The sequence below is a fragment of the Clarias gariepinus genome, chromosome 3, assembly GCF_024256425.1.
Source record: "Clarias gariepinus isolate MV-2021 ecotype Netherlands chromosome 3, CGAR_prim_01v2, whole genome shotgun sequence".
Taxonomy (NCBI): Eukaryota; Metazoa; Chordata; class Actinopteri; order Siluriformes; family Clariidae; genus Clarias; species Clarias gariepinus.
The window spans coordinates 8,726,239-8,753,304 of NC_071102.1; the positions used below are offsets into that span (position 1 = coordinate 8,726,239).

A 27,066-nucleotide genomic window follows, 5' to 3' on the forward strand; every position below is an offset into this window, starting at 1 on the left:
GCACAGTGAAATGTCTTCTTCGCATATCCCAATTAGGAAACTGGGGTCAGAGCGCAGGGTCAGCCAGCTTACAGCGCCCCTGGAGCATATAGGGCTAAGGGCCTTGCTCAAGGGCTCAACAGTGGCAACTTGGCGATGCTGGGGCTCGAACCCCCGACCTTCCGATCAGTAACCCAGTAACCCACAGCCTTAACCAACTGAGCCACCGCAGCCCCTAATACAAGCTTATAATACATATTTAAACGTAATGCCTATTATATTATATACCTAACATATTACAACCAGTTAAACCCAGATAAACAGCACTAAATATATTGAAAACATGTTGATGTTTTGGCGAGGTTGCATCAGCTCATGGAAATATATTACCTTAATCCATCAGACTTGTTGATCTAACAGGTTGCTTTAGAAATGTCTGCTGTTTAAGATGGAGACGTGGATTTCCTAAAAGACACGAGAGAATAAAACCAATCCCTGAACATAGAGCACAATATGGATAACAGACCCACCCATTTGAGTTAGACATCTTTTATTTTCATATTGCCAAAGCTGTACAGGTTCTATAAATACTTTTTAAACACTGAAATATTTACAGTCAACATTACTTTCTTTTCCTTTCCCCTCTTGTTCTCCGTAGTACTGCAAGTGAAACTGAATAAAAGACCTTACTAGCCCGGGTCTGTTTCTCTCAGTCACTTAGCATTCACTACAAAACATCTGTCTTTGGAGACTCTTTGACCTGGATGAATCGATCTTGTGCTATTTACAACTAAGCCTACAGACCACAGGCCTTTAAGACCATCTAAAAAGTGATTGCTCTTCATGGAGACACCGTTTTCTACGTACACTTTGCAGAAATGGACCGTTTAAAATCAAAAGAACACATAAAAGAACATTAAAAATATATATCACAGAGATTATAGGCACACTCCTCCTCAAACACACGCGCACGCTCACACACATACTATAAAGCAGAAAAATGACAATTTAAATGGGACGTTTCTCCAAATCACATAGGTAGATTTTCTCAAACAGTGAATTGACAAAAAGGACATCAGTACACATACAGACTCAGGAAAAAACAACAACAACAAAAAAAAGAGAGATCTCCAAAAGCAGCTCTTTCAGCATTCACACACTCACTTAATGCCTCTATTACTGTGGTTCAGCAATGCATCCAAAATGCACACACTCCCTTGGTATACACACACTCCCCACTTTCACAGAAGACACAGTGGAGAACTTGATCTTCATACCGACTACAGTATTGCACATCTATTGAAAACATTAAATTTCTGTTTAAACATTGCTCCAGTGAAAATGTACAGCATAGGTTTTTTATATTACTATTCAGTGTTTTGCTTCTTCTTGTTTTTTTTTTCATTTTCTTACAGCAACATGCAATTTATCACAGCTGTTCACAGACAGTTTTACAGTAAAACTAGTACAGTAGGCTCAAGGCGAAGCTAAGGATGTACACACACGCACACACACACAAACCTTGGACCAAATACAGCAGAAGGAGCAGGCTGAATGAAACACTTACATACTCTATGGTCACCTGCTAAGGCTCACATTCACTCTCAAACACACACACACACACACACACAAAGCCTTTCATGGAAACACACTCTCAGTAGCCTCATAACATGAACGTTTTAAATCAGCATTTGGACAGGATAGATGTTACGTTCCCAGTGAATATACAATTTCTCCCCCCCAAAAAATTTCTAAGAATGGGTTAAACAGAGGGGGAAGATGGAGCGCTTGCGAGGACAGGGGGCGCTCTTCTGCACATGCCGATGCTAATTATTAGAGGCGTGGTGTGGATATGGGGACCTCAGATCAGAAAAATTTAAATTAAAAATAAAATAAAAGGGAAACAGCAGCATGGCGATACGCCTACAAGAGGCAAAAACTAAGGGCGTTGACAATTAGGAGTTGAGTAAAGATCTGCAGTAGACGTGACTGCTGTTCTACTCTGATATACCAGAATGTCAGAAGGGAAGAAAAATGATATTTTTATACTTGCAATATGTACTTGTCGTTGATCTTGATTAAATACTGTGAGTGGGAGGATAAGTGTAAGGAATACTGTCCAGGACAAGCGAACGGGCCAGCGGCGGCTCAAGACAGCATTAAAGAAGCAGACATGCGAGCGATCTGGAAAAGTCATTATATAGTGTAGCTGTTACAGTGGAGGTTCAATACAGCAGGCGGACTTGTGCATTAGCTGGGTATTGGGCGAGGGGACAGCATCTTGGGTTTGCCCTCTGCCTCCTTCCCCTTCACTGCAGCCACGTAGGAGAAGAGACAGAGCACGGAGTAACAGATCTGATGTGCCTGATGGAGTAAGCAGACAAAAAGAAATAATATCTTAATATATAAATATTCTCCTTTAACAATATTAAAACATAATTGTATTTTATTTGGGTTTTTGTTATTTGGGTACAATATATATTGGCACGTTTTCATCTTACCATGGGAGTTTTGTACTTATGGATCACCACTTCTTTAGTTTCAGGAACTGCAAATCATGTAGAGAGAAAACAAACAAAAAAAACAAACAAAAAAAAAAACAAGAGTTTGGAAGACGTAAGAAAAGAGGGAGCAGAGAGAGTGAGCGAGAGAGAGAGAGAGACATACATGGCCCGTGGATCAACAAATCGTGAAACACATTAAAATCGTGAAATATAAACTATTAAATAACATTATCTCATCACATTTGTTCTTCAGGTAAACCTACCATATTGATGCACCTTATAGTTTTACGTTTTCTCAGTGCTGCCCCGCAACGTGTCACCTCCACCTGCCCCATTTATCTACAGAAAAAGGACCAAGCTGACCAGGGGTAATTTCAGTGATATGTTTTCCCACACAGCACTGACACCGATACTGATAGAGACACAGCACTGAAAATGACATTGCTACAAGTGCTGCAGGATTGCTTAAGGTTAAAACGATGCCTCGCTGACATTACTATGTTGACAAACAACAGTCCAACCAAAACTATCCTGAGCATTGAGGGTGGTGCATTGTGAAGAAGCTGACTGACGCATGAGGTATAATCCTTAACTGAACCGACAAGTAAGCTGAGCATCATAAAACAGCCAGTTAATGCTTTAATAAAAATCTCAGCAATGCTGCAGTGCCTGATACACTCATATCAACATCACGTGATTTAAATCATTGTTTAAATAATGTCTGCTTAGTAGTGGTTCTGGCATGAAGGTAAATCTTTTTTGCAATTACACATCGTTGATCCCTATAATGCGGTTAATAAAAAACTAATAGAAAATCTATTTCCCTGCCACACTTTAGTTTCGATAAGTGTTGCTATGCAACAAGCAAGATACTGTTTTATTTGTAAAATAAAATATTTACATGAGTCTGGGAGCTAGCAGCAACTTTTAAGCTTTTGTAGCTGGCTCCTCACCAAAAAACCTAATATCAGAGTAAACACGACTGCTCCCTTAAAGGATGAGAGAGAAATTTCTTCTTTCTACTGGCACATGTAGCGGTACTGCATTCCTCCATCTAGTGGTAATGGCCAGAGTTACGGCTTAAGCCATGGGAAATAATAGTATGAATCAGAATAACAATAGTCACTCTCTGAAACAGACTAAAATGTTTTTTCTTTTGATGTTTAATGATGAAGTTTGATGTTTGGCAATTGGAAACAGCTTGGAGTGACTTTCTTCTTCTTCGTCTTTCGGCTGTTTCCTTTCAGGGGTCGCCACAGCGAATCATCTGCCCCCATCTAAACCTATCCTCTGCTTCCTCTTCTCTCACACCAACTAACTTCATGTCCTCTCTCACTACATCCATAAATCTTTTCTTAGGTCTTCCTCTAGGCTTCCTGCCTGGCAGTTCCAACCTCAGCAGCCTTCTACCGATATACTGTATACACTTCTGAACCACCTCAATCATTGCTGTTAGCAATGATACATATATGGCAGCACTGCTTAAACAAATTTGTTCACGAACAAATGGTCTAACACAAGTTAGTTACATATTAAGTGCATCTATATGGAAGATTTTCCTAATACAATAGAAAAAGTAAAGCTAATGTAGATAAACTTGTAAATTAATAGCCAGTAAAACGTATAACTAAATAAACAATACTTCTTATTATTTAAAACAACTTGGATAGGTACAGTTACTAAACATGAACATCAGAACAGTACAAAAAAACCACTCAGTGTCTCTACATGATTGTTTTCTCAAGCCACCATTCCCTGCTAAGCTCAGAGCACAGTGACCATTATTGTGATGTCAATAAACGACAAGCAAACTCCTCCAGTGGGGGTTAGAGAATGATGAACAGCCTCACAGCAAGAGACATGATTTAGGGATTTGCCAGCCTGACGATGGCTCATGGAATGATTTCGGGCTACAAGCGAATGCATGTGAAACGTTAGCGAAACATTGGAGAGCCAAGGCCAATGAAAATGAGATAGAGGATAAAGACGATTATCAGTCAGTTTATCAGGCATGAATGAAAGGAGTGAAGGTGGAAAGAGGAGTAGAGAAAGATTAAGGTGACAAGCACTTTACCTGCTGGAGAATGAAGGTTTTCATAGCAGCAAAGATGAGGGGCGCATTACAAAAAAAGGAAGCACAGAGACACGGCAGTAACCCTATCTAATCCTGAAGCTAAAGCTAGCACTGTCAACGCGCTGAGGATACACGAGCTACAATGAACATTGTACACCATATGACATATAAAGCAAAAATAATCCCAGGTGTTTATCCCATTTAAAATTTGTTCTGGCTTCACAAGACAACTTAAGACTGCATCCAGGATAAAAGCTGAAAACACTAAATTGTAAACAAAGGTTGGTCTAACAAAACAATACTACTGTGAAACTGGTGGCCTGTTAACCAAAAAACTGACTTATTTTCCATTGTCTGAGGCGGCTATGTGGTATTCTACCTTTCTCTATAAACACCACGTTAAATACATTAAGAGCTGTTCATCACAGACACATGAACTAATCCCGATCTGATCTGTGATTACACTTTGTAGTTTGGTTTACTGCCGTGTCGCGTACAGGCCGAGAATCAGAATGGGGGTAATTACCAAATTCCTCCAGGACAAAGACTCCCTTCACTGTATTGCACTTTTTAATGTGATTCAGCTCTATGAAAACCTAAAGTGAAAAAACAAACAAACAAACAAACAAACAAACAAACAAACAAAACAAAAGAGCACACTGTTAGCAACTCAATCACACTTGTGAAAAAAAAAAGAGAAAAATAGTCAAATTAAAACGAAACAGTGATAAAAATGACAACCTGGACGAACAGTAGACAGTAAAACAGGGAAAAAATGAAGACAGCACATAATAAGCAAGCTCTGTCAAAGCTACCAGAACTAAAAAAAATGACTACAGAGAGAGGAAGTTTCCATGCTGAGAAGCTAACATGGGCCGAATGAATGACAGCTGAATGTGCAAAGTCAAAATGTCAAATCACATGTGTTATAATTCATTATACAACAGTTAATTTCAGAACGTGCAAATCTAACTGGACGTCCAAATGGCTTTCTACGGTTAGTGATAATTCACAGTAACAGCACTGGGATCTTTATCTTTATGTATCGCCCCATATGTCCCTGGGGTTTTACAGTCCTTAATTACACTAACTGTCGGTGAACAGCGTGGGTAAAAGTAGATCTGTAAGGTCTGCAATATGTAGTGAGGAGAGAGCAACTGCTTGCTGAAAACCACATTCATAAACACTTTCTGCAAGGATAACTTTACATCATCTTACAGAAAACAAATAAACAAACAAACAACAGCCTGTCGTTCAGCTAAGTCTCTGAACCATCCGTGATGTTTTATTCATGGATTTAAAGCTAACTCGGGAATTATCTCTCTTTAACCCTGGATCAAGGGCACTACTTGGTGTCTGTGTGTGAGACAATGGCTTGTACACCCTATCGCAATAACTATAAATTAAACGCTTTTTTTGGGATTAACCCATTCATTTAGGAATCTTTATGTTTATGATATTTAGAGGACTGTCCCCCACCTCCTTGGTTTATTCTCCTCACATTTTGGGTACCCACAGTAGTACGGGTAAGAATTTAAAACTACTTTCAGCCATGTTAATTACACTGCCGATAGGATATCTGCAAAAAAACTGGGTAATTAAATAAATAAATCACAATCTGTAGATAATAAATGGTGCTTGCGGGCACTGTTTATAAAATGACTGCATCACAGCTGCGTGATATCCAGCAGTACAATACAGCACTCCCGCACATGTGATATTGCTTAATTAAGCATTATTACAACAGACCTAGATCACCCAGCGTTAAAGAAAAGAAAAAAAGAAAAAAAAAATTCTGTAACTACTAGCAAATTGGCACCGAAAGTAAGTGCCGCAACTGTATAAATATTTGTATACATGGCAGATGGTAACAATAATGGAAACCAAGATGGTCTGAGGCCCATGTGAAACACGCATGAAAAATTCCATCATCTAAACAGAAAAAAATAAAAATAAATGAGAGACCAGAAAAATAAATAAAAAAAGAAATAAAGACCCGAGGTCAGCTACAACAGCTACAAATGGAGAAAAAGAAAAAGAAAAGAAAGCCAATGGGAAAAAAACATGACCCGCTAACAAGCAAAGACAGCAGAGGTGGTGTACCTTCCGCTCCTTGCAGGGAGAGAGAGCATGGGAGAGAAACGCTTTGGATTATTATCGCACAAAAGAGCATAAAAATAAACCACCCTGTGGCACTACGTCACCCCCTCTCATCCCCCCCGCCCCCCCGCCCCAAAAATCAGTAACCAATAATCAAGAAAAATAATTCTAAAAAAAATACAAACATAACCAAAAAAAATGTATACAAAAATAAAGAAGTCTTATTAACGAGTGTTCAGAGTTGTTTTTGAATCCTTGCTGTAATCCCACTCCATTGCCCTCCATGCCTCCTCCGCCAGCAGTGCGGACTGGCAACCTCAGGGAAACAAACAGAAGCTGCACCTACACGACGCCTACATGACATTCACCTACTACACACCCGAACTGAGACACTTCATCTTTAATCAAAAACTGTACAAATCATTCAGTTCGGATGGAAGTCGACCAAAACCTTTACTTGCTACACTGGTTCATATTTACAGTAATGCTAGGTTAGGTCTAGCTTAAAATCCTAAACAAAAATGCTGTGTATAAACAAACAGAATTAGGAGCTAACATTTGCTAAACTGTGACATTGTCTTCTTGTGATTTAAACTGCTGAAAAAAGAGGCAGTATCAGTATACTATATAGGGTTGTAGGCTGGTGATTATTTAAATGGATTATTAATTTATTTTACTATATTTAACTAATATTTTTATGCAGATGAGTGATGAGTCTTTCTGACTGAACGTCTTTTTCCCTATGATGTAACATTTCTGATGGGAGTGGCCTCTTCCAGGATGAATCCACCCCTTCCGCATGGCACAAGAGCTCATTGACTGATTTGATGAGGATGAAAAGGAATTAGATAAAATGCAATTGTATTAAAGCTTAACTAACTTTAACATCCGTGACAGATTTTGAATTTTGGGGGGGGGGGGGGTAGTATTTGCTTTGTTTGTTTTACCTCATCTCCTATATGCTCCCCAAAATTGTGGATTTTTGTTAGTTGAATAAGCAGCATTTCATATATTTAAAAAAAACAAACAAAAAAAAAACTTTTTTTCACTTTTGATTAGAAAAAGATCTCATTTCACACAAAATCCCCCAGATGTCAAAAGCAATACTTTTATCCCCATGTGTCAAAAGTTCACTAACCTTAAAAAGGCTAATTTTCAGACTTCTAGTAAAACTATTGTGAGATGTATTAACGTTTTTAGACCACTACACTCCAGGCCTGACTCTACTCAATAACCTGCATTGTGAATCACTGACCCACACACTTAGACTCATATGTCCCCTATATATCTTACCTTAGACATACCAAAACATTTCAAAAATCACACCAACACATATCCACACACTGTGAAGACAGTTAACAGTTAATACTGACACAGTTTATGTGTAATGTGCACCTTAAAAAAAACAAAAAACAAAACATATGCTAGTGACTTAGCAACTTAAAGACAAATATCCAGCAAATAAAGCAAAAAAAAAAAAAATGAAATAAAAAAAGTAGAGCTAGTCCTTCAAGAACCTCTGTGGTAACCAAAAGGAATTCATGTATTTATTTATCTCTGAACTATGAGATTTCACTGGGACTCGAAGTATTTTTAACTGCACCACAATTTTTATTTAGTGGGATGAAGTTCATCCCTCACACAAATCCAAATCTAAGAATCACAAGTTATCGGGGATAACATCTGTTTTTTTTTTTATGATCACTGTGCCAGCCCTATGATGCACAACAGATATATTTTTAAATCTCAGTTCTTTTGATTCAAGAAGTTCTCTGAGGACGTCAGCAACATTAAGAAAGACAGTATGGAAAAAGGCAGGGGAGCAAGAGAATGAACAGGGGTGAGAATGACAGAGTGAAAGATGTGAGAGGAAGGGTGGGAGTTTGAGGATATGCAGGAGATGGGCATTGACTTTTTACATGCTTTGCATGGTACACTGGGCCATTGACTTGGCCTCCTACCTGGCTGTGCATGAACTTGAGATTAATCCCCTCGAGGGTGACCTGCAGGAGACCCCCTTCACCTGACTTCATATCCTGCACAGGGAACTCTCCTCCCAATTCTGGACCTAAAAAAAAGGGAAAAGCTGATGTTCTGTTCATCTTGCAGATATTTGAAAAAAGCCTTGATGAGACCAAAGAATTAACCTTTGGCAGACACTGAATCTAAGTGAGAACACCATGCCTACAGTGAAGCATGGTAGTGGTAGCACCATGTTATCAGTTACCCCTGGTGTTTTAGCAGATTTTTTTTGACTAATGCCCTCCTTAACCAGTCATTGATTTTTTACAGATCCTGCCTTGCGCTTCCAGGGTCCAGGAGGAATGTTTTGCGGGAGAAATGAATCGGCCTCACCGGTTTCAAATAATCAGTCCGGTAGCACGATGATAGAAAATGGCTGTCCTGTAAAGCTGTACTGATGGTGAATAATCCTAATTAAAAAATCCTCAACAAAACAGAGTTCACAGTCTAATGCAGTAAAAAACAGCTTCGAGACAAAACGGCATCCGGGATTTGCCCTCGCGACTTAAAGACGCAGAGTCAAACATTTCACGGTGAGATTTATTTCCTTAGGTGAGAGTTCGGTTTTTGACCACATGATGGCAGTGTGGGTAAAGAGGACAAAGATTTAGTCAAGTGGATTGGTATACTTTACATTGCATATTCGTGTCAAAGGTGTACAAGTCTCGCTTTGCCAGACTTGAGAACAAATCGGACTTATGAACGAGCTCCCGGAGTGGAACTCGTTCGTAAGTTGGGGACCACCTGTATACAGGACAAAGTAGACGATGAGTGAGTGAGGTTGCTCTAGATGGCGTCAATGAGATATTATTTATAGTCGGAGTATTGTTTTTATAAAATGCTGATTCATTCAGATTTCGCTTATACCCAAACCCTGATTGATATTGTTCCAGAACCTTGTCCAAAACCTGTTTTTGTGACTCCAGTGTGTTCGTGTTTCTGTTTGTTGAGGTAAGGTTTGCTAACAACTCTAAATGGCGGCTGTGTTTACACTGAGATCACAAGGCATTTTAAATGTACACAAGTAGAATCTATTTACATTTTTCACCACCACTACACTAAAGTGTATTTGATAATGAGTAAAATATCATCGTAAACAAATAGTCGACTTACGCAGTCTCTCAAGACACGCCATACCTGGCTTAATGCTTTGCTGTCTTGCTGCTGCACGTTCCATGCTGTCTTTGACACAGTAGTACAGCTCGCGACACTAAACAGATAGAATGACAATGAAACACGTAGTAAATAAAACAGATTTATTGCACATTTGATCATTTTTAAGCAGACCCACACACACACACACACACAACCGCAGCAGCCCACTATGTCAGCTGGAACCATGTTGAGTTTAATTTACCCTCAAACATGTGCGTGTGTTCTGACCTTTTTCGTGTAGAACTTGTTAAGCTGTGTCTCCAGTCCATTCCTCCTCCACAGACACAGCACTTTGGTCTTGGGACAGTAGGTCATATTGATCAGCTTTTCGTACCACCAGCGTTCATACACTGTCCCGATGTTACTGCGTAGCACGATGCAGTCATCACACACCTGCTCTCACACACACACACACACACACACACACACACGAGAGGATGATCAGTTTACAGAAATTAACTTGTACATTGTTAAAATGAGTAGATCAGAACTTGTGTGTACTTTTCTACTTGTACATACACATACCTCCATGAAGAATATGTCTCCTGTGGTATCAGTCCCAGCATGCACCACAAAAGTCTGCTTCTTTATATGGCGACTACCACTCGGCCTTATGGGGAGTTCCCTTCCATTCTACAACGATGAAACATAATGATCTCGCTTGTAAACTTTAATACGATTTGCGGGGATTGTTTCATTCCATCATCTTTTTTTTCTTCTTCTTGTCTTCGTGACTCATGAACGAAATGAGACATGTCAGAATCAGAAGGAAGAAACATTTCTAATGAAATAGTGTCTTCATTGTGCACAGTATGATTTCTCATCTCAAGCAATAAAATATTTATGTGCTTCTTACATTGAGGATTGAAATGATTTAGCATTACAGCAGTGTTCTCACGATGCAATGATGAATTTGATGATGACAAAAAAAAAAGAGGATATCTGGCGTATTATAGGTCATGTCAACATCTAACATGTCATGGTCACATCTAACTATACACCTTACATTATTGTGTCCGATTACACACACATACAATCACTTAGATAAACTCAACTAATTGAAAAACACTGGGACTGAACTGATAACCATCTAACAATTGTTTATACCAACCTGTAATTGCTATTTTGCACAATATTTTCCATCTTCGCTGCTACTTAAAAGAAATGTTTTACTGTTTCTCCTCCCACTACATCAACTCATTACCTCATCACCATAAAGCGTCCTGTTGTCACTTTGTCGCACTTGTTTGCACATTTGCTAATGCACTTTAGTTTATTGTATAGAATTTAGACTAAAAATGTCAGTCTGTCTTGGCTCAGCTATTCAGCTAATTTGGTTTCTTTAGTTGGATTGTTAGTTTTGTTAATTTATGTTGTACAGTATATGTAGCACCTTGGAAGAAAATTTTTTCGTTATACTGTGTACTAAACTGAATATGGTTCAAATGACAATAAAAGCTTACTTGACTCGACATTCTAGGGGACTTGAAATTATGAAATTAAAATGCAATGAGGAAAGTAAATTAATTAAGGAGCAAATTTAATTATTTTACCATTAAAACTAATCCTTTTTATCATTGGCAAAAAATGTTTACACATTTCTGACTTTTTAATCCCTTTTAAGCCGAAAGGATCACGGAAATCGGACAGAAATATAATCGCAGATTAGCACCTGTAAAGTCAACAGGGATACTTCTTTACACTGCCGAAATTTCAGTATTAAGGGACGCAGAAGGAGAAAAGCTAAAGCAGATATAAGGAGAAGCATTGGACTAGACTGGTTCGTACCATCTGTGTCAGGCGGTCCAAGACCTCATTGATCTCTTGACTGTACGTCAAACCGATGTGAGACTTCCCCATCAGACGACGAACCTTCTTCCTGATGTCATTCTTAGCCACCTAGACAAAATGTATACACATTCGAAGCAAACATTACATAATGACTCGACTGCGAGATCGTGTCTCTGCAGGTAGCCAAAATAAATAAATAAATAAACAAATCTGCACCTTCATCATAAGCATATAGGCTATCATGTTGTGCAAGAGGTTGGCCAGCAGTCTGTCCTCATCATCCTCTAGTCTCTTACGGTCATGCTCACCCAATGACAGGTACCTGATTAGAGACACACAGAAAAGCTTGGTTACTCAAAAAACACTACATTTACCTCTGTTACAAAATCAATATTCACTCATCATACCTGTCAATCATCTCCTGCGGGCCCTGGTCCATACCCATCCCCTCTCTTTCAAGCATTACAGCATCCAGGAATGCGTCCTCCCAAAACTGGACTTGGTCCCACAGAGTAGAGCGTTCCTTACCTATAAACATGATCACACACTAACACGTTATATTGTGAGATAGTTAACACTTACGACATGAGCCGAGTGCCAGATCGAAACAGCCGTCCTCACAAATGCCACTGCGGCACGGCACGTCGGAGTTTATCAGCAACAAAACAACACATTTTTTAATAAAAGACTGAAGGTGCTATTTCACACAGCACTCATACTTTATGACTGTTAATCACCCCCTCATTTTAAGAACAATGGCTTCAACGATCATGCATAAATTATAGCTTTATGTACTGATAACATACAGTACTGTACAAGTTACCAATACATACATCAAAGCATTCAACAATTCACACACAATGATTGCAATTTCTCAGTTCATTTACTATAAGTGCACACTGCAAAGAAGCTTTAATAGAAGATTTAAATTTAAATGAAATTTTATTGAATAAAATACAACGTTCTGTGATGGCTTCAAAGCCTTTTGGCAAGTTATTTCTGGTGCAGTCGGGAGAATTTTAATTTTCATACTAATAGCAATAATGCTACTGGCCAGTTATTATGGTCACTGCATCACAAATTCTAAATTGATCACCAGCCATATTGTGTACACATACACACGTATACGCAAACACCTCCCAAGCATCAGTACATGCTTTATATACCGTTCCGGCCCATGCAACGACACTCTCATGCACACATCCACACACACAAACACCCCCCACACACATATATATATCCCAGGTCATTATTTAAAGTTAGACCCTACTCAGAGAGAAGGTTTCCATGGCAGCGTCCTCCAGCTGATCCCACACTGAACTCTTATCTCTCCCTTTGCCGCATTAAGAGAAACAGAAGAGCGGGAAAGAGGAAAAAGGAGCAAGAGGGCAGGGCAGCAGAGCAGATTAAAGTAGGGTTAGTGCATTAGAGTGTAGACAACAATCTGTACAGCGTTACAGAGGTTCGAACAAGCGATACTCCATACACAGTATATAAACTACACGGCAAACAAAGATGGAGGATGGTAGAATAGCGCCAAAGACGACAATAAGAAGTCTTTGCCTCAGCTATGTAATTTAGGCAACAACAAAAAAAACCTTAAAAACTAACTGTTTACAACAGTACAGAAAAACAAAAGAAGCCATGATTAACTGAAAAAAAATTAAGAAGAAGAAGAAAAAAAACATTGAGGGAAATTTGAAAGAGGGCTAAAGAAGGTCTGCAGGAAGAAGAGTTGGGGTAAAAATGACAAAAGTCCTACCTAGAAGCCCCTCGCACAGGTAGATCCTCAGGCTGAGATCTTCAAGGGGCAGAACAGGTGTTCCCTTAGCCACACCCCCAACAGGTTCCTTCACACCTGGCTTCAGCTTATGGGTCTTTCCCTGAGAGAGTAAAATGATTACAGTATACTGATTTCCGGCTTTGAGTAGTTTAAGCAAAACATTAAAATGTACACAACTGGAGTAGTGAAAAATGCTACACTAGACTGGCTATCCCAGGGTTACAGTCCTGTAAAGCCAATACATACAGTTTAAGTGTTTTTTCCCCCCAAATAATAAGCAAACAAATCAAGGGAATTAATCTGGATCATGACCTTAGAGTGATGGGGAAACTAAGGGCACTAAGATAATTGTATTGACACTCACAAACACTGAGCTGGTGGCAGGGTTTGTCTCGATCTCACTGTCTGAGAGAGTGGAGCGAGATAAAGCGAGGTGAGGAGAGGGACGGCCACTCAGTCCGTCTCCTGCTGTGCTGCTCAAGTCACTGTCAGCCCCCAGTGTCTCACCTGAGCTGTTACTCACCTGTAGAACAGAAGACAAAGTTCATGATCGGATCACAACACCATGGACTTCATGAGAAACATGAGAAAGGAGTGTATTCATGAATATTTAAAGAAAATATTTAATGATTATTTTATTATAAGTATAAAAATATAGCAACCTTAGGGGTACAAAAAGCATTTTAGGTTAATAATGTAGTCGGGTAGAAAGAGAAGTTACTGTAACAGACACGGTAGAGGATCACAATGGTCACAAAGCTGAAATCACACTAATGTCAAAAGTGCAATTTTTAATGAAATCTAAGCAAAATCTTTATCAGTCTGTCCACACAAAAATGTTGTACGAGACATTTCTATAACATTCACACTACCAGTCAAAAGTTTGGACACACCTTCTAATTCCATGGTCTTTTCTGACTTTTATTTCTTATTTTAAGTGCTGAAGACATCCAAAATATGCAATGATCTCCTTTGAACAGTTGATATTGCGATGTGTCTTACTTCTGCTCTGTAAAGCCTTCATAACGGCTATAATCTGAGGTGCTGTTTGTTAATTGGCGATTGTATGAGGCTGTTAACTCTAAATGCACTTCTCGTCTCCTGGGAAGGTCTTCATGAGAGCCAATTTCATCTTGGTGCTTGATGGGTTTTGCAAATGCGCTTGACAATTGTAATACCTGTTCCAGAACAGCCCTTCGCATCTTAAACCAAAACTTGTGGTAACATTTTGCCTGGTACAGTAAAATGCCTAGTGTGCATTCAAATGGGCCCTACATACACATTTATACAATTCGAATAGCACTTAAATAGTGAAATTGATGCTGCCTGCGCTAATGTGTAGTGACTCAGGGTTGGTCGTGCCCTACCACTGTGCTGGCCTCAGAGTCCTGACTGGTACTCCTCGTCAAAACTGGAGGCTCTGAACTCGCCAACGACTCCGTATCACTCTTCTGGACACAGATGCGAATTGTTAAAGACAAATTCTTTAGTTCCCATCTCTCATGCATTCTCACTCATGCACGCACGCACCTGAGAGCCTGAGGTCACGCTGAGGCCACTGTCCGCACTGATCTGGGATTTCTTCTCCTCTGTGTCACCACCTTCTTGGCGCTGTTTTGTCCCATCTGCCCCTGCAGAAAACACAGAGTCAGTATATTCTTTATCAGGCTCCCTGCTCTGAAGCCTGGGAAATGTCCAATGACTACAAACAAGCCTAAGAATGGGACCTACACTGGATGCTTGGAAATGTGTTTATTTTGTGTTATTTTATTATTTATTCAATGACTATATAATTAACAACCTTATTTCATCATTTTCATAGCAATTTAACAACATATCTGAAAGAAGCGATCATGTTACTTATGACTCTGTCTGGTTTCTATGGACATAACCTCATCACGGCTCACCTTACACATCAGTTGGACTCCATATGTCCCTGTTGTCTGGCAATAGTGTTCCCACAACTTTTATTTAAAGGAAAACACTGGCTCTTATTCATCAATCTTGAACAATGTCAAATCATGTTGTATATAAATTACATATCCCAAAGGGAGGGTTTTTATTTAGTTATATCATTTCATCGTTGGCATAATTGAGTGGTTGTAAATTGGAAAAAACTGAACGTACCTGACTGGGATCTAAATAATGATGAATAATTACAGAAGAATGGGATACGTTTCATATAATTGTATACGAAGGGATAATGGGGTGCGTCAAATTTATATAGCAGGATAAACAAATAGGGCGTATTCTATTCATGTTAAATCAATGAGATCATTTGCGCCCATGTGACCTTTTTATCATATTTGGAGTGATGAAAAAACCTGGACTGAGTGATCAGATTCAATCAGTGAGTTTACATCTGTTGTTGATAAACAAGAGCCAAAGGTGTCTACCTCACTCCATGCTGTTACCATTTAAACTGGCCCTATTTGTACTGGCAATGACTAATAAAGGTTTATCTTCGATTTTTTTTTTTTCTAAACCAGTTCCACTTAAGGGACTGTGCCAGTCTAAACACACAACCGTCAATCTTTACCAAGCACCCAATGTAGCACCTATCCATACAAGAGCCATGTCACTTAAAAAAACAAAAAAACAAAGGGATTTTCACAAGACCAGTTTGTTCACCATAGTGCTACCTTATCACAGGTTCACACAGACAAAAGCAGTCATACATGCAGGCAAACACACAATCAGTCAGTCAAACACAGGAAAAGGGAGACAAAGCTTGGCTGCCAGTAGTGTGCCAATATGATGGTAATCTCTGTTTTGCAAAGGAGCAGCACTAGTGTACTGCCACAGAAGAAGAAAAAGTCATCAAGAGATCATCAGAGACATAAGTGTATTCTCTATAGCTAAAGAACAAAACAATCTCTCTTTTTTTTTTTTTAACAGAGTGGGGCAAAAAAGGCTTTGCACCTAAATACAATGGTTGGAAATTTAACAATTATCCCTCCAAGAAAACTTTAAAAGAAAGAAAAAAAAAACTTAACTTTGCACATGTCTGCATATTTAACAAGTAAATACACTTAAAGAATGTCATTTTTGTTCATACCTCCCCGTACTACAAGCAACTTCTCAATAAGTAATAATATGTTATAAGAAAATGTAATTAAACTTTCAAAGGAAAAAAAAAAAACATCCAACACAATATTACTTAAAAAGTTCTGAAAAATATTTCTAGCATTCAAGACATTTTAATTTTGGGCCATGTGACTGTACAATGTCTTTCTGAGCAGAGACATAATAGGGACAGGTTCGAGTTTTCCCCTCACTGTAACACAGGATTTCATTGATAGTTTGCAGGTTGGGAATTCTAATTGGGTGCTTAGGGAAGTGATCTTACTCTGTTCTTTTTCCATAGCTTTTTGCTTTCTGTTATCCTGGTGCTTGCTCCACAATTCTACCCAAGATGCATTGCAAGCAAGGAGAGAAAGACATAGAGAGAGTCAGAAAGCTGATTGAATTGTCAGATATGGAGGATTGGAGGATGAGCAGTTTTGTTTAAAAATGAAAGAAAATAATAATAATAAAAAAACAAAATAAAAAGAATGATAAGATTTTAAAATAACCCTTAACAATGCAAAGTGTCACTTTCCAAGATGAAGTTTTGTAATGTTCACACAAAGCTGTACTCAACTGTACGCTATCAGAGTAAATTCTGTTCTACACACATGACCCAGTCATAGCCATTTAGGTGACATTACAAAGCATCCTGAGCTATAAACTCTGATCCTGGAAAGACACTCGGACTACTGCGGTCATAAAGACAGTGTCTGCATAAGTGGAATGGGATGCTGCAGAAGCAGGAAGAGCAATCGCAGAGACATTCTGTAGAATTGAAGGTGCATCTTTTACCAAAGGACAGACAAGGGAAAGTTAGGGAGTAGGAATTGTCTCCCCTGTACACAGACCCGGATATGAACACCAAACGGTGGCCTCGAACTGAGCCAAAGCAGCTCTGATCCAATGTTAATCCTGAGGCTGTTTACAGGGGAGGAGTGTTCTAAAGAGATCATGCTGGGAAGGCGAGACAGAGAGGGCCTTTTTTTTCACAGAAAGGAAAGGGGGGAGAGAGCAGTGGTACAGCCCAGGACTGCCAAAGTCCTAGCTTTCCATGACACACAGCGGCAGGTTTGTGGCATAAAGGAAACTTACTCTAACATGCATCCAGTGGGTTCAGAGGGGAATCTGGGCAAACAGGGAGTCCAATACCTGTATAAAACCAATACCATTCCAGTGGGGAGGTTCAAACACACTGGGCGCTGATCATTCCAATAATCCATTAATGAGTCTACACCAGGTTAGTGATTTCAGAACAGGTTCAATAACTGACTTACTCAAAAAAAAAAAAAAACAGAGGAACGATTTATTCTAATCAAATCTAATCAATGCAGTATTAATAATATTAAGTGCTCGGTATAACCATGGTGCAGACACTTAGTGGAATAAAGGATTTCACTTAAGGCCCGAACAAAAGACTGAGATCGTCCCTTTAGGTCAGGTGGTCTAACAAGCAGGGAGGCACATGCAGGGGGGGGCTGAGGTTTACACACCAATAGAAGCAATAAAATTCTCTTCGTTCAGACTCCGGGTGTCAAACTGGCGTGCCCCTTTCCCAGAGGGAGGGGCTGGCAGCTGAATCCTGGGCATCAGGAGCACGCCTGCCGCTCTGGCACTCTCAATGCGGACAGACGGGCTCTCCTTACTGCCCGGACTGCTCGCCCCGTCCGTGGGACTCCGCTTTCGCTTCTCTGGCTCTGTGCCGTAGGGAGGCGTCATGTGAAATGACATACATACAAAGACATCAACAAGGAACACAGATCAGAGGGAGGAAATTCAACAAAAGACAGGTGGTGGATTTAAAGAGAGAGAGTGACTTGATTAACGTCACATAAGAGGAACAGAGAAACCAGCAGGAAAGAACCAACCTCAGATGATGAGGGAAAAGCCCCGCTGAAATTTCAGAATTAGCACAATAATGCTGCTGATCTTTTTTTTTTTCAATAATAATTTCTAAAGCCATGATAATATATTAACATTGTTTATTAGAGAATACCAACATATTCAACCTAAGAGACACAACAACTTCAAATATTTCACTCCGATTAAATTTTTTATTATTTTTTTTAATAGCAAGACTTCAACATAGTAATTTTGGAAACACAAAGGTAAGATATCAATTGGTTCTTGTACAGTACGTTACCTTTGGTTTGGTAGTGTGTTTGTGCGATTTCTAACAGGCTGAACACACTGGCCATGCCGCCTAGGCCTGCATTAGTGTAGGAGTGCTCCAGACTGGAAACTGTGCATTTTAGCAGGTCCAACATGCCTTTATACACCTTTCTGCTGATCTCCTATGATACATACACAAACATTAGATATGTATACAGTACCAGTCAAAAGTTTGTACACACCTTCTAATTTATTGTTTTTGTTTAGTGATTTATTTTCTACATTATAGAACCATTACTGAAGATTTCAAAACTATAAAACATTATTCCACATATGGAATTATGTCATTATATAATATAATATAAATAATATATACAGTCTATAACAACAAGAACAGTTGTTATTTTAAGGCAGGAAGGTCGGCTGTTTTGGAATAGTTCTTGTAAGAACAAAGTGCATTTGCAAAACCCTTTAAACACCAGGATGAAACTCTCCTGTCTCTTATGAAGACCATCCCAGAAAAGCAAGACCGAAACAAACCTCTGCTAAAGAGAAGTTCATTTATAGTTAACAGCCTCAAAAATCAACAATCAACAAACAGCACCTCGGATTAGAGCTGTTATGAAGGCTTTAAAAAGCATAAGTAGCAGAAACATTTTAATATCAACTGTTCAATGAAGATTATTGCACATTTCGAACGCCTTCAGCACTGTTTTAAAATGTAGAAAGAAATAAAACCCCACTGAATTAGAAGGTGTGTCCAAACCTTTGACTATATAAACATTTGGGTAATTGTACTGTATAAAAACATAGAGGAGGGAGGAGAAGATTTACCGCACTAACTGTCTTACAACACTCGTACGGTCTATGCTCAGGTGACTCACCACGTCTCTGACGACTTCTTGCCGAGCGTCCTCCTCTGACTGGACGGCGCGATTGAGCTTGCTAAGCATGAAGACACGCAGCTGCTCATTTTCCAGTAGACGGCGGACCTTCTTCATGTTGAGCCAACCAACACCCTGGCCATCCAACACGCTCAGCACTACATCCTTTAGGAAATGCTGATTTTCACTGAACACACAAACGAGAACAACGTCATTGTTTAAAGCCGGTCATTGCCAGCCGTTACGGTCATTGTGTGTCCAAGCTCTGTTCTCTCAGACAGCTTCTGAATTTATGGTGGTTGTACTGTTAACCAAGCCAATTGCGTGATTTTGTAGAATACACCACAGGCTTAGAGATGGCCTGGTATGTCGTGTGTGAAGCATGTTACCTGGTGTTGTTGGCGCGACCTTGGGGCGAAGGTGGCTCTCTCTTTACGGTGGGACTGTGCTTAATCACCGAGGACTTTTGATCCACCAGCGCCCGAGGACCACGGGAGCCTGATAAAAGCACAACTAAAATCACTACCGCATACTGATCAAGCACACAAGAAATGCGTGATTAAACACAAGATCCATTCACTGCAAATTAAAGCTGGAAGTATATGCAATGCAAAGATCACACCATGTGCACATATACACGCTTCACTTCTGTGTTTTATATAGAATACTGCACACAGACAAACAGAGATTTAAGAATTAAAAGCACAGATTCACTTTTCTCAGTCAGATTCATGTCGCACGCTGCAGTAGAGCCAGCAGGGCTGTAGTTGGTATAACAGACACAAAGACAATTAAAACAGACTATAGGTATGGCTATGAATCTCTCTCTCTCGCACGCACGCACGCATGCACACACACAGACACACAGACACACAGACACACACACACACACACACACACACACACACACGGAAAGCAAAATAAGAAGGACGAGCAAAGAAAGAAGCAAGTGAGTGAGAAAAAAAGTCTGCATGGCAACAATGTCATGTGACAAGTTGTACAACTCATGCGGACAGAGAACATAAACAAAATAGTATCATAGTAGAAAACAAACTGTTCACATGATCAAACCACACATTTTCCTAGGCAGCTGGTATATAAATGCCCTGATGAGCGAAGCACCTTGGCATACTGTCAGTGTTAATGTGTGGGTGGATCACATGTTGGGTTGAGCCCAATTAAATACGTACAGTACACCTCATGCTATGGGTGTGTATTTTTTGTAGCGGAAACTCTTTTATTTAAAGACCTGTCCTTATGGAACAGGAAAATCTATTACATGTTTCAGATTTGAAAAAGGAAAGATTCAATAGCCAAAGCTTCGGAGGAATGATGAAATTGTATTAAATCTTTAAAAAAAAAAAGAAAAAAAAAAGTGAGAGTAAAGCTGGGGTTGAACAATAGAGCATACTGGTCGCTTGAAGATGTGTTTTTTTTTTTGCAGCATTTATTCATTCCTCTTAAAAATATTAGTATTGTTTAAATTACCCCTTATCAAAAAGTACAGGAAAATAATACCTATCCAAAGGATGGATTAATATTGCTTCAGGAGCTGTAGGAAAAAAACAAATACGTTTCTGAATGACTGCAATGCTTCCATTGTCTTCCTTACATGTTATTTTTTAGTGATGCATTGTCTTTAATAAACTTTTATTCCAGGCTAAAGTTTGAAGCAGACATTAAAGAAAGGAAAAAACAAACCCTTCTATTATTGTTCTTTCCATTTGATGTTCATCAATATTAATATCAAATGCAAGTATCAGAAATATTTTCTGAAACTTTGTCTGGATGTCAGATTAAATTCTTTAATATCTTTATTAATATCCTTCTTTATTAATAACCTTGGTGTCACAGAAACCAAAGTTCTGCGTGTGAATTGTATTGCTACAGTAGATGCTGAATCGTGAGAAAGACTTTCACCAATATTATTAAAACTGTTCAGACATGAAACAGTTTATTCCACCTTTTGGCTAATTTAAAAATAAATAAATAGGTAAATAAATGATTTTATCATGTGACAGAGGCTGCATTCATTAGAAATTACAAACCTAAAAATGTTTGTCAATAATTACACATGTAAGCAAGAAAAAAAAGTATCTTGACTACCGTTCAAAAGTTTGGGGTCACTTTCTAACTCCATGATCGTTTCTGATTTTTATTTCTTTCTACATTGTAAAGGAATGCTGAAGGCGTCCAAAAAATGCATTAATCTCCTTTGAACAGTTAATAGTGAGATGTGTCTGCTACTTATGCTCTGTAAAGACTTCATAACGCCTCTAATCTGAGGTGCTGTTAATTGGTCATTTTTCAGGCTGATAACTCTAAATGAACTTCTTGTCTGCGGCAGAGGTAGGTTTTGGTCTCGCCCTCCTGGGATGGTCTTCATGAGAGACAGGTTCATTATGGTGCTTGACGGATTTTACAAATGCACTTGACAATACTGTTCTTGCAAGAACTATTACAGAAAGGCTGACCTCTGTGTCCTTAAATAACAACTAACCGTTGTTTTTGTTGTTGTTACATAACTACCTAATTCCATATGTTTTATTTTATAATTTTGAAATCCCCAGTATTATTGTAGAATGTAGAAAATAAATCACTAAACAAAAACAAAGAAATTTGCAAGTGACCCCAAACTTTGGAATGGTAGTGTACATTAGTGGGTGTGAAAGTTAGTAAGGTAATTAGGCAATAAGTAAGGCAAGCAAGTAGTGCTTAGTGGTGCAACCTTTTCAGCGAGACAGCAATTAAACCTTTTTTATTTTACCCCACCAGGTCTTATTATACAAATGTACCACCTCCTTAACACTGGCTTGCAACCAGGAAAACAAGAAAGCATAACACCATGATAAAAATGTAATGTTGGTGATTTATTACTTATACCCTTCACTTCTGCTGCCACCAAATAAGCAAATGCCCAGAGAATATCAGCCCATGTTCCTTTTTTTGGCATACAGGGTTTGTTGGAAAATGACTAAAAACAACTTAAGTTAAAAAACATACACTTTGAACAGAAAAACATAATCATTCTTTATATCGGTGGTTGTCAAACCTGGTTCTGGATGACCCCATGTGCTGCATATTTTCTCTATGTGCTCTATCCCAGCCAGTTCAATTCAGAAAAGGCTGTTAGTTAGCTGTTAAGTTAAATTAGATGAGAAAATACTAAAATGTGCAGGGTAGAGTGTCTTCCAAAAAATGGCTTTGAATGAAGGCATGTCTTCAAACTTAATCATTTATTCAAACTCAATCTATCAACTCATTATTGTCATATTTGCCAAGACGAAAACTTAAATCAATTGTGGCAAAATCAAATTACAATAAAGAGATACTATGGATCGCTTCTTTTACTCTAAAGTAATGGGCCCAACCCTTATTTAAGAGGGAAATTCAGTGGATTAATGGCATGAACGAGAGGAGTGACAGGCTGCACTAAATATTAAGTCTTCTTAATTACTATGCACTTCATTAATTAACTAAGAGTTTAAGTACAGTGTAATTTGTTGTATGTTTAAGGGTAGAAATCATGTAAGGATGTCTATGTAAGAGAACATGGTAACTGAAAAACATTCTTAGGAGGTAAGATGATGCCTGATTGTCCCTAAATTTGAAGTATATAGACCAATGAAAGTAAATGTGCACATTAGTAGAGTGATAGAGTACATGTGAAATGGCTAAAAGCTACATCTTAGCTATTTTGTTGCTATTATTATTAAACATATCATCAAAAGTTCATTATTTGTTTGTAAACACAAAGGTTTAAGGCAATTAAGGCACCTCCGTGATATTACACAGTACTTACATGCTTAGTCAACTAATTAAGAACATAGTATTTAAAAAAAAAAACTTTAATATAAAGTTGAGCCAAAGATGGAATAAACACGCTGACAAATGACTGGGTGACTCTCAGTGGCATGACAAGAAGCAGTGATGAAAAAAGAGAATGCTGGGAGATGTAGTTGACTGGCTTTGGAGAAGCATGCAGCTCACGCAGCAAAGGGGGGAACCCACCTTCTCCGCTCCCCGGGCCGACCTCTGTTATAATGTCCATTAGAGAATTTAGCCCAAATACTGGACACAGAAGCCATAATTAGTGAAAAAAGGGGGGTAAAAGAGGGACAGAGAGCAACACCGGCCCAGACAGAACCAGTCCAAACATCAACCCACGAGCACAAACACCAGACACATGGACAGAGCGGAGCGGAGACAACCAGCAAATACGGAAAACAAGCTAGAGAGTGAAAAAAAAAATTGTGTGAGTGTGTGTTTATGAAAGAAAAAGAAAGGAAAAAGAAGAGACAGAATTCGAGGATTGTGATCTTTTTTTCTGGCTTACGATATACTGTATATCTAATGAGGTTGCAGGAGAAGTTATAAATTAGCTACGTACATTGGACACATGTCTAATCCACTGTACGCAGAAGAAGAACGTGACATAATAACATGTACTTCCTTTTTTGCTTTATGTACAACATGAAAATTAATAACATATTAGCTAGGACGTGAAATGTAGAGGGCAGCTTCGTCGTTTAAGTTGGGCATGCAACAGTGTTCTCATAGTCACTACAATATAGAGCTAATCAGTTGATAAATAGAACTTAATTTCCTAATGAGTCAAATTAAACAAAAATAATAATAGTAATAATAATAATATACCCTTTTGACAAATGAGGTCACAGCTTTAAACCCTTTTGTTGTTTCGCACGGTCTTTCCCTTCTGCTGGCTCTCTTCCCATCTGCACTTGCTGTCGATAAACTCATCTCGATACAGGCTCGCACTCGATGTACGCGTTTAATAGATTTAGTGCAGCATCCCTTCCCTTCTGTAACCCCATACAACAGGATACAGTTATAGGATATAATTGAGAATATAACCATCTTGAGTCTGGCTGCACTCATGACTTTTTTTCCCCCTCTCATGTGTTCTCAGGGAGTTTTTCCTTGTCACACTCGCCTTTGAGTTAAAATGAATGAAAGTAGCACTGTGACAAAACAGCCATAATTCTGGATACGCCACACAAACATTAAACACTACACACCACAAGGAGAAATACAGGAAAAACGAGTCTGAAATGTGAAAGGTCTTTCACATAACTATCTTTCACAATGTGTCACATGTGAACACACAGACACACACAGTCCATGGAAAGAGAGATCAAAGCTATGGAAATACTCCTGACCATATATAAAGGTATATCCTTGGACTAATCAATAGTTTAGAGTAAAAGGAAGGAAGGATTCTAATTCTGTCAGAGATAAAGGGACATGGGTCTGAAAAACACAGCAAATCAACACTAGTTCAGGGCGGGCTACAGCTAAAAAAAAAAAACATACCAGGACTGTCAGGGCTGTCATCACTGCCATCTGAACAATCATAAAAAATAAATCATTCAAAAATCATAAACCAACATAAAAAAAGACGGTGACGGTGCTAAACAGAAGAGTGACAAAGCTCTTTTATAAATGCGTTTACAAATGCCCCCATTTTTTCTAGGAAAGACGACATTCTAAAAGATTAAGAAAAAAGGGAGCGCATTTAATTCTTCGATCACTTTCACGGCAGCACCTCACAGTCCAATCAACATTGAGTAAGGAGGAAAAGGAAGATCGAGCAGGAAGTCAAGCAACAAAACGAGCAATTTTCCTACCAACCTTGATCGGGTTTTTCTTTTAAATTAAAATTGAAATATTCTTTAAAAAAGGGGGGGAAAAAGAAAAAAAACAAATTAAGATTACCTGTAACAATAACTAAGATGCTACGAAATCAAAGAACAAAAAAGAAAAACAACTAGGGTTCTGGTGATTCAGACTCCCTATCCAAGTGCCAGGGAGTGTGTTTTTTTTGTTATGTAATCCTGACCATTTAGATAAAAAAAAAAAAAGGAACAGAGAAGCCAACTTTATAGGAGGCACAAAGAAGTGACGCATAAGAGAAAAGAACCAGATAACTGGACAGATAGACAGGCAGACTAGAAGCAGAGAGAAAGGCAGAGGGAGAGAAAATTACAGGCTGAGGTAGAAACATTAAATGTGTTTGAATGAGAGAGAGAGAAGTATAACGGTAGGAAAGATCAAGAACTGTGGTGAAGTACAGGAAATGCTTTAATACCTTTAAGACTTGGGAAAGGAGTGTTCTTCTCTCTGGCTGCTTTGTTAGGAAGAGCCAGACTGGACAGACTAAAGCTGGTGCCATGGTTCTTATACAAGTTACCTACAAACACAGAACACATTAAATATTTAATGTGATGATATTATGTAAAAAAAAAAAATATTTAAGGGTGAAGATTTATTTATAGCTGCATTTCGATGATACTGAGCATTATAGAAGTCAGAATGTTGTTGCAAAAATAAATCTTAAACACTAACAAAAATTACATTTTACTTACAAAGATTAAAATGTAAAGCGTTCAAGGGGGATTTCTCTTCAACATTACCAGTTTTAAGGTACTAAAGAAGAGAACAAGAGAAGGCCACTGACTTGCAAAAGACATGAGTCCTCCGAAGCCATCACCGCTGTTGTTGGAGATGGTGGAGTTGGGAGAACTGTTCTTAGAGTCGTCTTCTCCATCACACTCGCCTGGAAGTTTCAGGCTGCTGGGTCTTAATGGGCGAGATGGCCTGTGCACACACAGACAGGCGGACACACAGACAGGCAGCAGACCAGTTTAAGGATAAATGTGTGCCTGAATATAAAGATATTATATCAACATACAGTACTACAGCCTGGCAGGATAATCCTTCTGAGGTGTGCTGTGTTTATTGTGATTTTCTTCACTGTATTTCTTTATTAGCACCTAATAACTACAAACTTAATCAGTGTCTTTAATCTGGAAAAAGTTTAAAACGCCTGGTTTTAGACTACAATAATTCATTAGTATGGTGTCAGGCCTTCTTTTGCGGCCAATATAACATCAATTTATCTTGGGAATGACAGATACAAGTCCTGCACAGTGTCCAGAGGGATTTCGAGCCATTCTTCTTGCAGAATAGTGGACAAGTCACTACGTGATGCTGGTGGAGAAAAACGTTTCCTGACTCACTCCTACAAAACACTCTAAAGTAGTTGAATAATATTTAGATCTGGTGACTGTGCAGGCCATGGGAGATGTTCAACTTCACTTTGATGTTCATCAAACCACTCGGTCACCAGTCTTGCTGCGTGTACTGGTGCATTATTATCCTGATACACGGCACCGCCCTTAGGATACAATGTTTGAACCATTGGGTTCACATGGTCCTCCAGAATGGTTCGGTAGTCGCTGGCAGTGATGCACCCGTCTAGCACAAGTATTGAGCCTAGGAAATGCAATGATATTGCAGCCCAAACCATCATTGATCCACCCCCATGCTTCACTCTGGGCATGCAACAGTCTGGGTGGTCACTTCTTTGTGGCTTCTCCACTCCGTAACTTTCCCGGATGTGGGAAAGACAGTGAAGGTGGACTCATCAGAGAACAATACTGTTTCACATGTAAATGTTTCACATTGTCCACCGCCCAAGATTTTCGCTGCTGGCACCATAAAAACCGATTGACCCTGTGGAGATCCTGACGAACAGTTTTGGTGGAAACAGGAGAGTTGAAGTGCACACTTAAT

At 39.0% G+C, this 27,066-nt stretch overlaps 1 protein-coding gene across 38 annotated transcripts in view; it reads right to left on the reverse strand.

The window, feature by feature from the left end:
- Positions 1-512: 512 nt before the first annotated feature.
- Positions 513-27,066, reverse strand: part of madd (MAP-kinase activating death domain) — a 69,452-nt gene continuing 42,898 nt past the window's right edge. For 2 of the 38 annotated variants that reach the window (XM_053492536.1, XM_053492538.1), the window contains 23 exons: positions 25,949-26,088; positions 25,580-25,681; positions 23,482-23,541; positions 19,860-19,968; positions 19,471-19,657; positions 18,618-18,768; positions 17,968-18,171; positions 16,758-16,814; positions 14,939-15,039; positions 14,776-14,859; positions 13,773-13,931; positions 13,388-13,508; positions 12,896-12,958; positions 12,033-12,153; positions 11,842-11,947; positions 11,623-11,733; positions 10,360-10,467; positions 10,063-10,227; positions 9,817-9,889; positions 8,619-8,725; positions 5,084-5,153; positions 2,481-2,527; positions 513-2,343 (listed from right to left, as the gene is read on the reverse strand). In XM_053492536.1, the coding sequence (XP_053348511.1) occupies positions 2,230-2,343; positions 2,481-2,527; positions 5,084-5,153; positions 8,619-8,725; positions 9,817-9,889; positions 10,063-10,227; positions 10,360-10,467; positions 11,623-11,733; positions 11,842-11,947; positions 12,033-12,153; positions 12,896-12,958; positions 13,388-13,508; positions 13,773-13,931; positions 14,776-14,859; positions 14,939-15,039; positions 16,758-16,814; positions 17,968-18,171; positions 18,618-18,768; positions 19,471-19,657; positions 19,860-19,968; positions 23,482-23,541; positions 25,580-25,681; positions 25,949-26,088 (2,560 nt within the window). In that variant the 3' untranslated portion in view covers positions 513-2,229. The remainder of the gene's footprint in view (positions 2,344-2,480; positions 2,528-5,083; positions 5,154-8,618; positions 8,726-9,816; positions 9,890-10,062; positions 10,228-10,359; positions 10,468-11,622; positions 11,734-11,841; positions 11,948-12,032; positions 12,154-12,895; positions 12,959-13,387; positions 13,509-13,772; positions 13,932-14,775; positions 14,860-14,938; positions 15,040-16,757; positions 16,815-17,967; positions 18,172-18,617; positions 18,769-19,470; positions 19,658-19,859; positions 19,969-23,481; positions 23,542-25,579; positions 25,682-25,948; positions 26,089-27,066) is intronic. The other 36 variants (XM_053492562.1, XM_053492554.1, XM_053492560.1 and 33 more) reach the window with 20 other exon arrangements.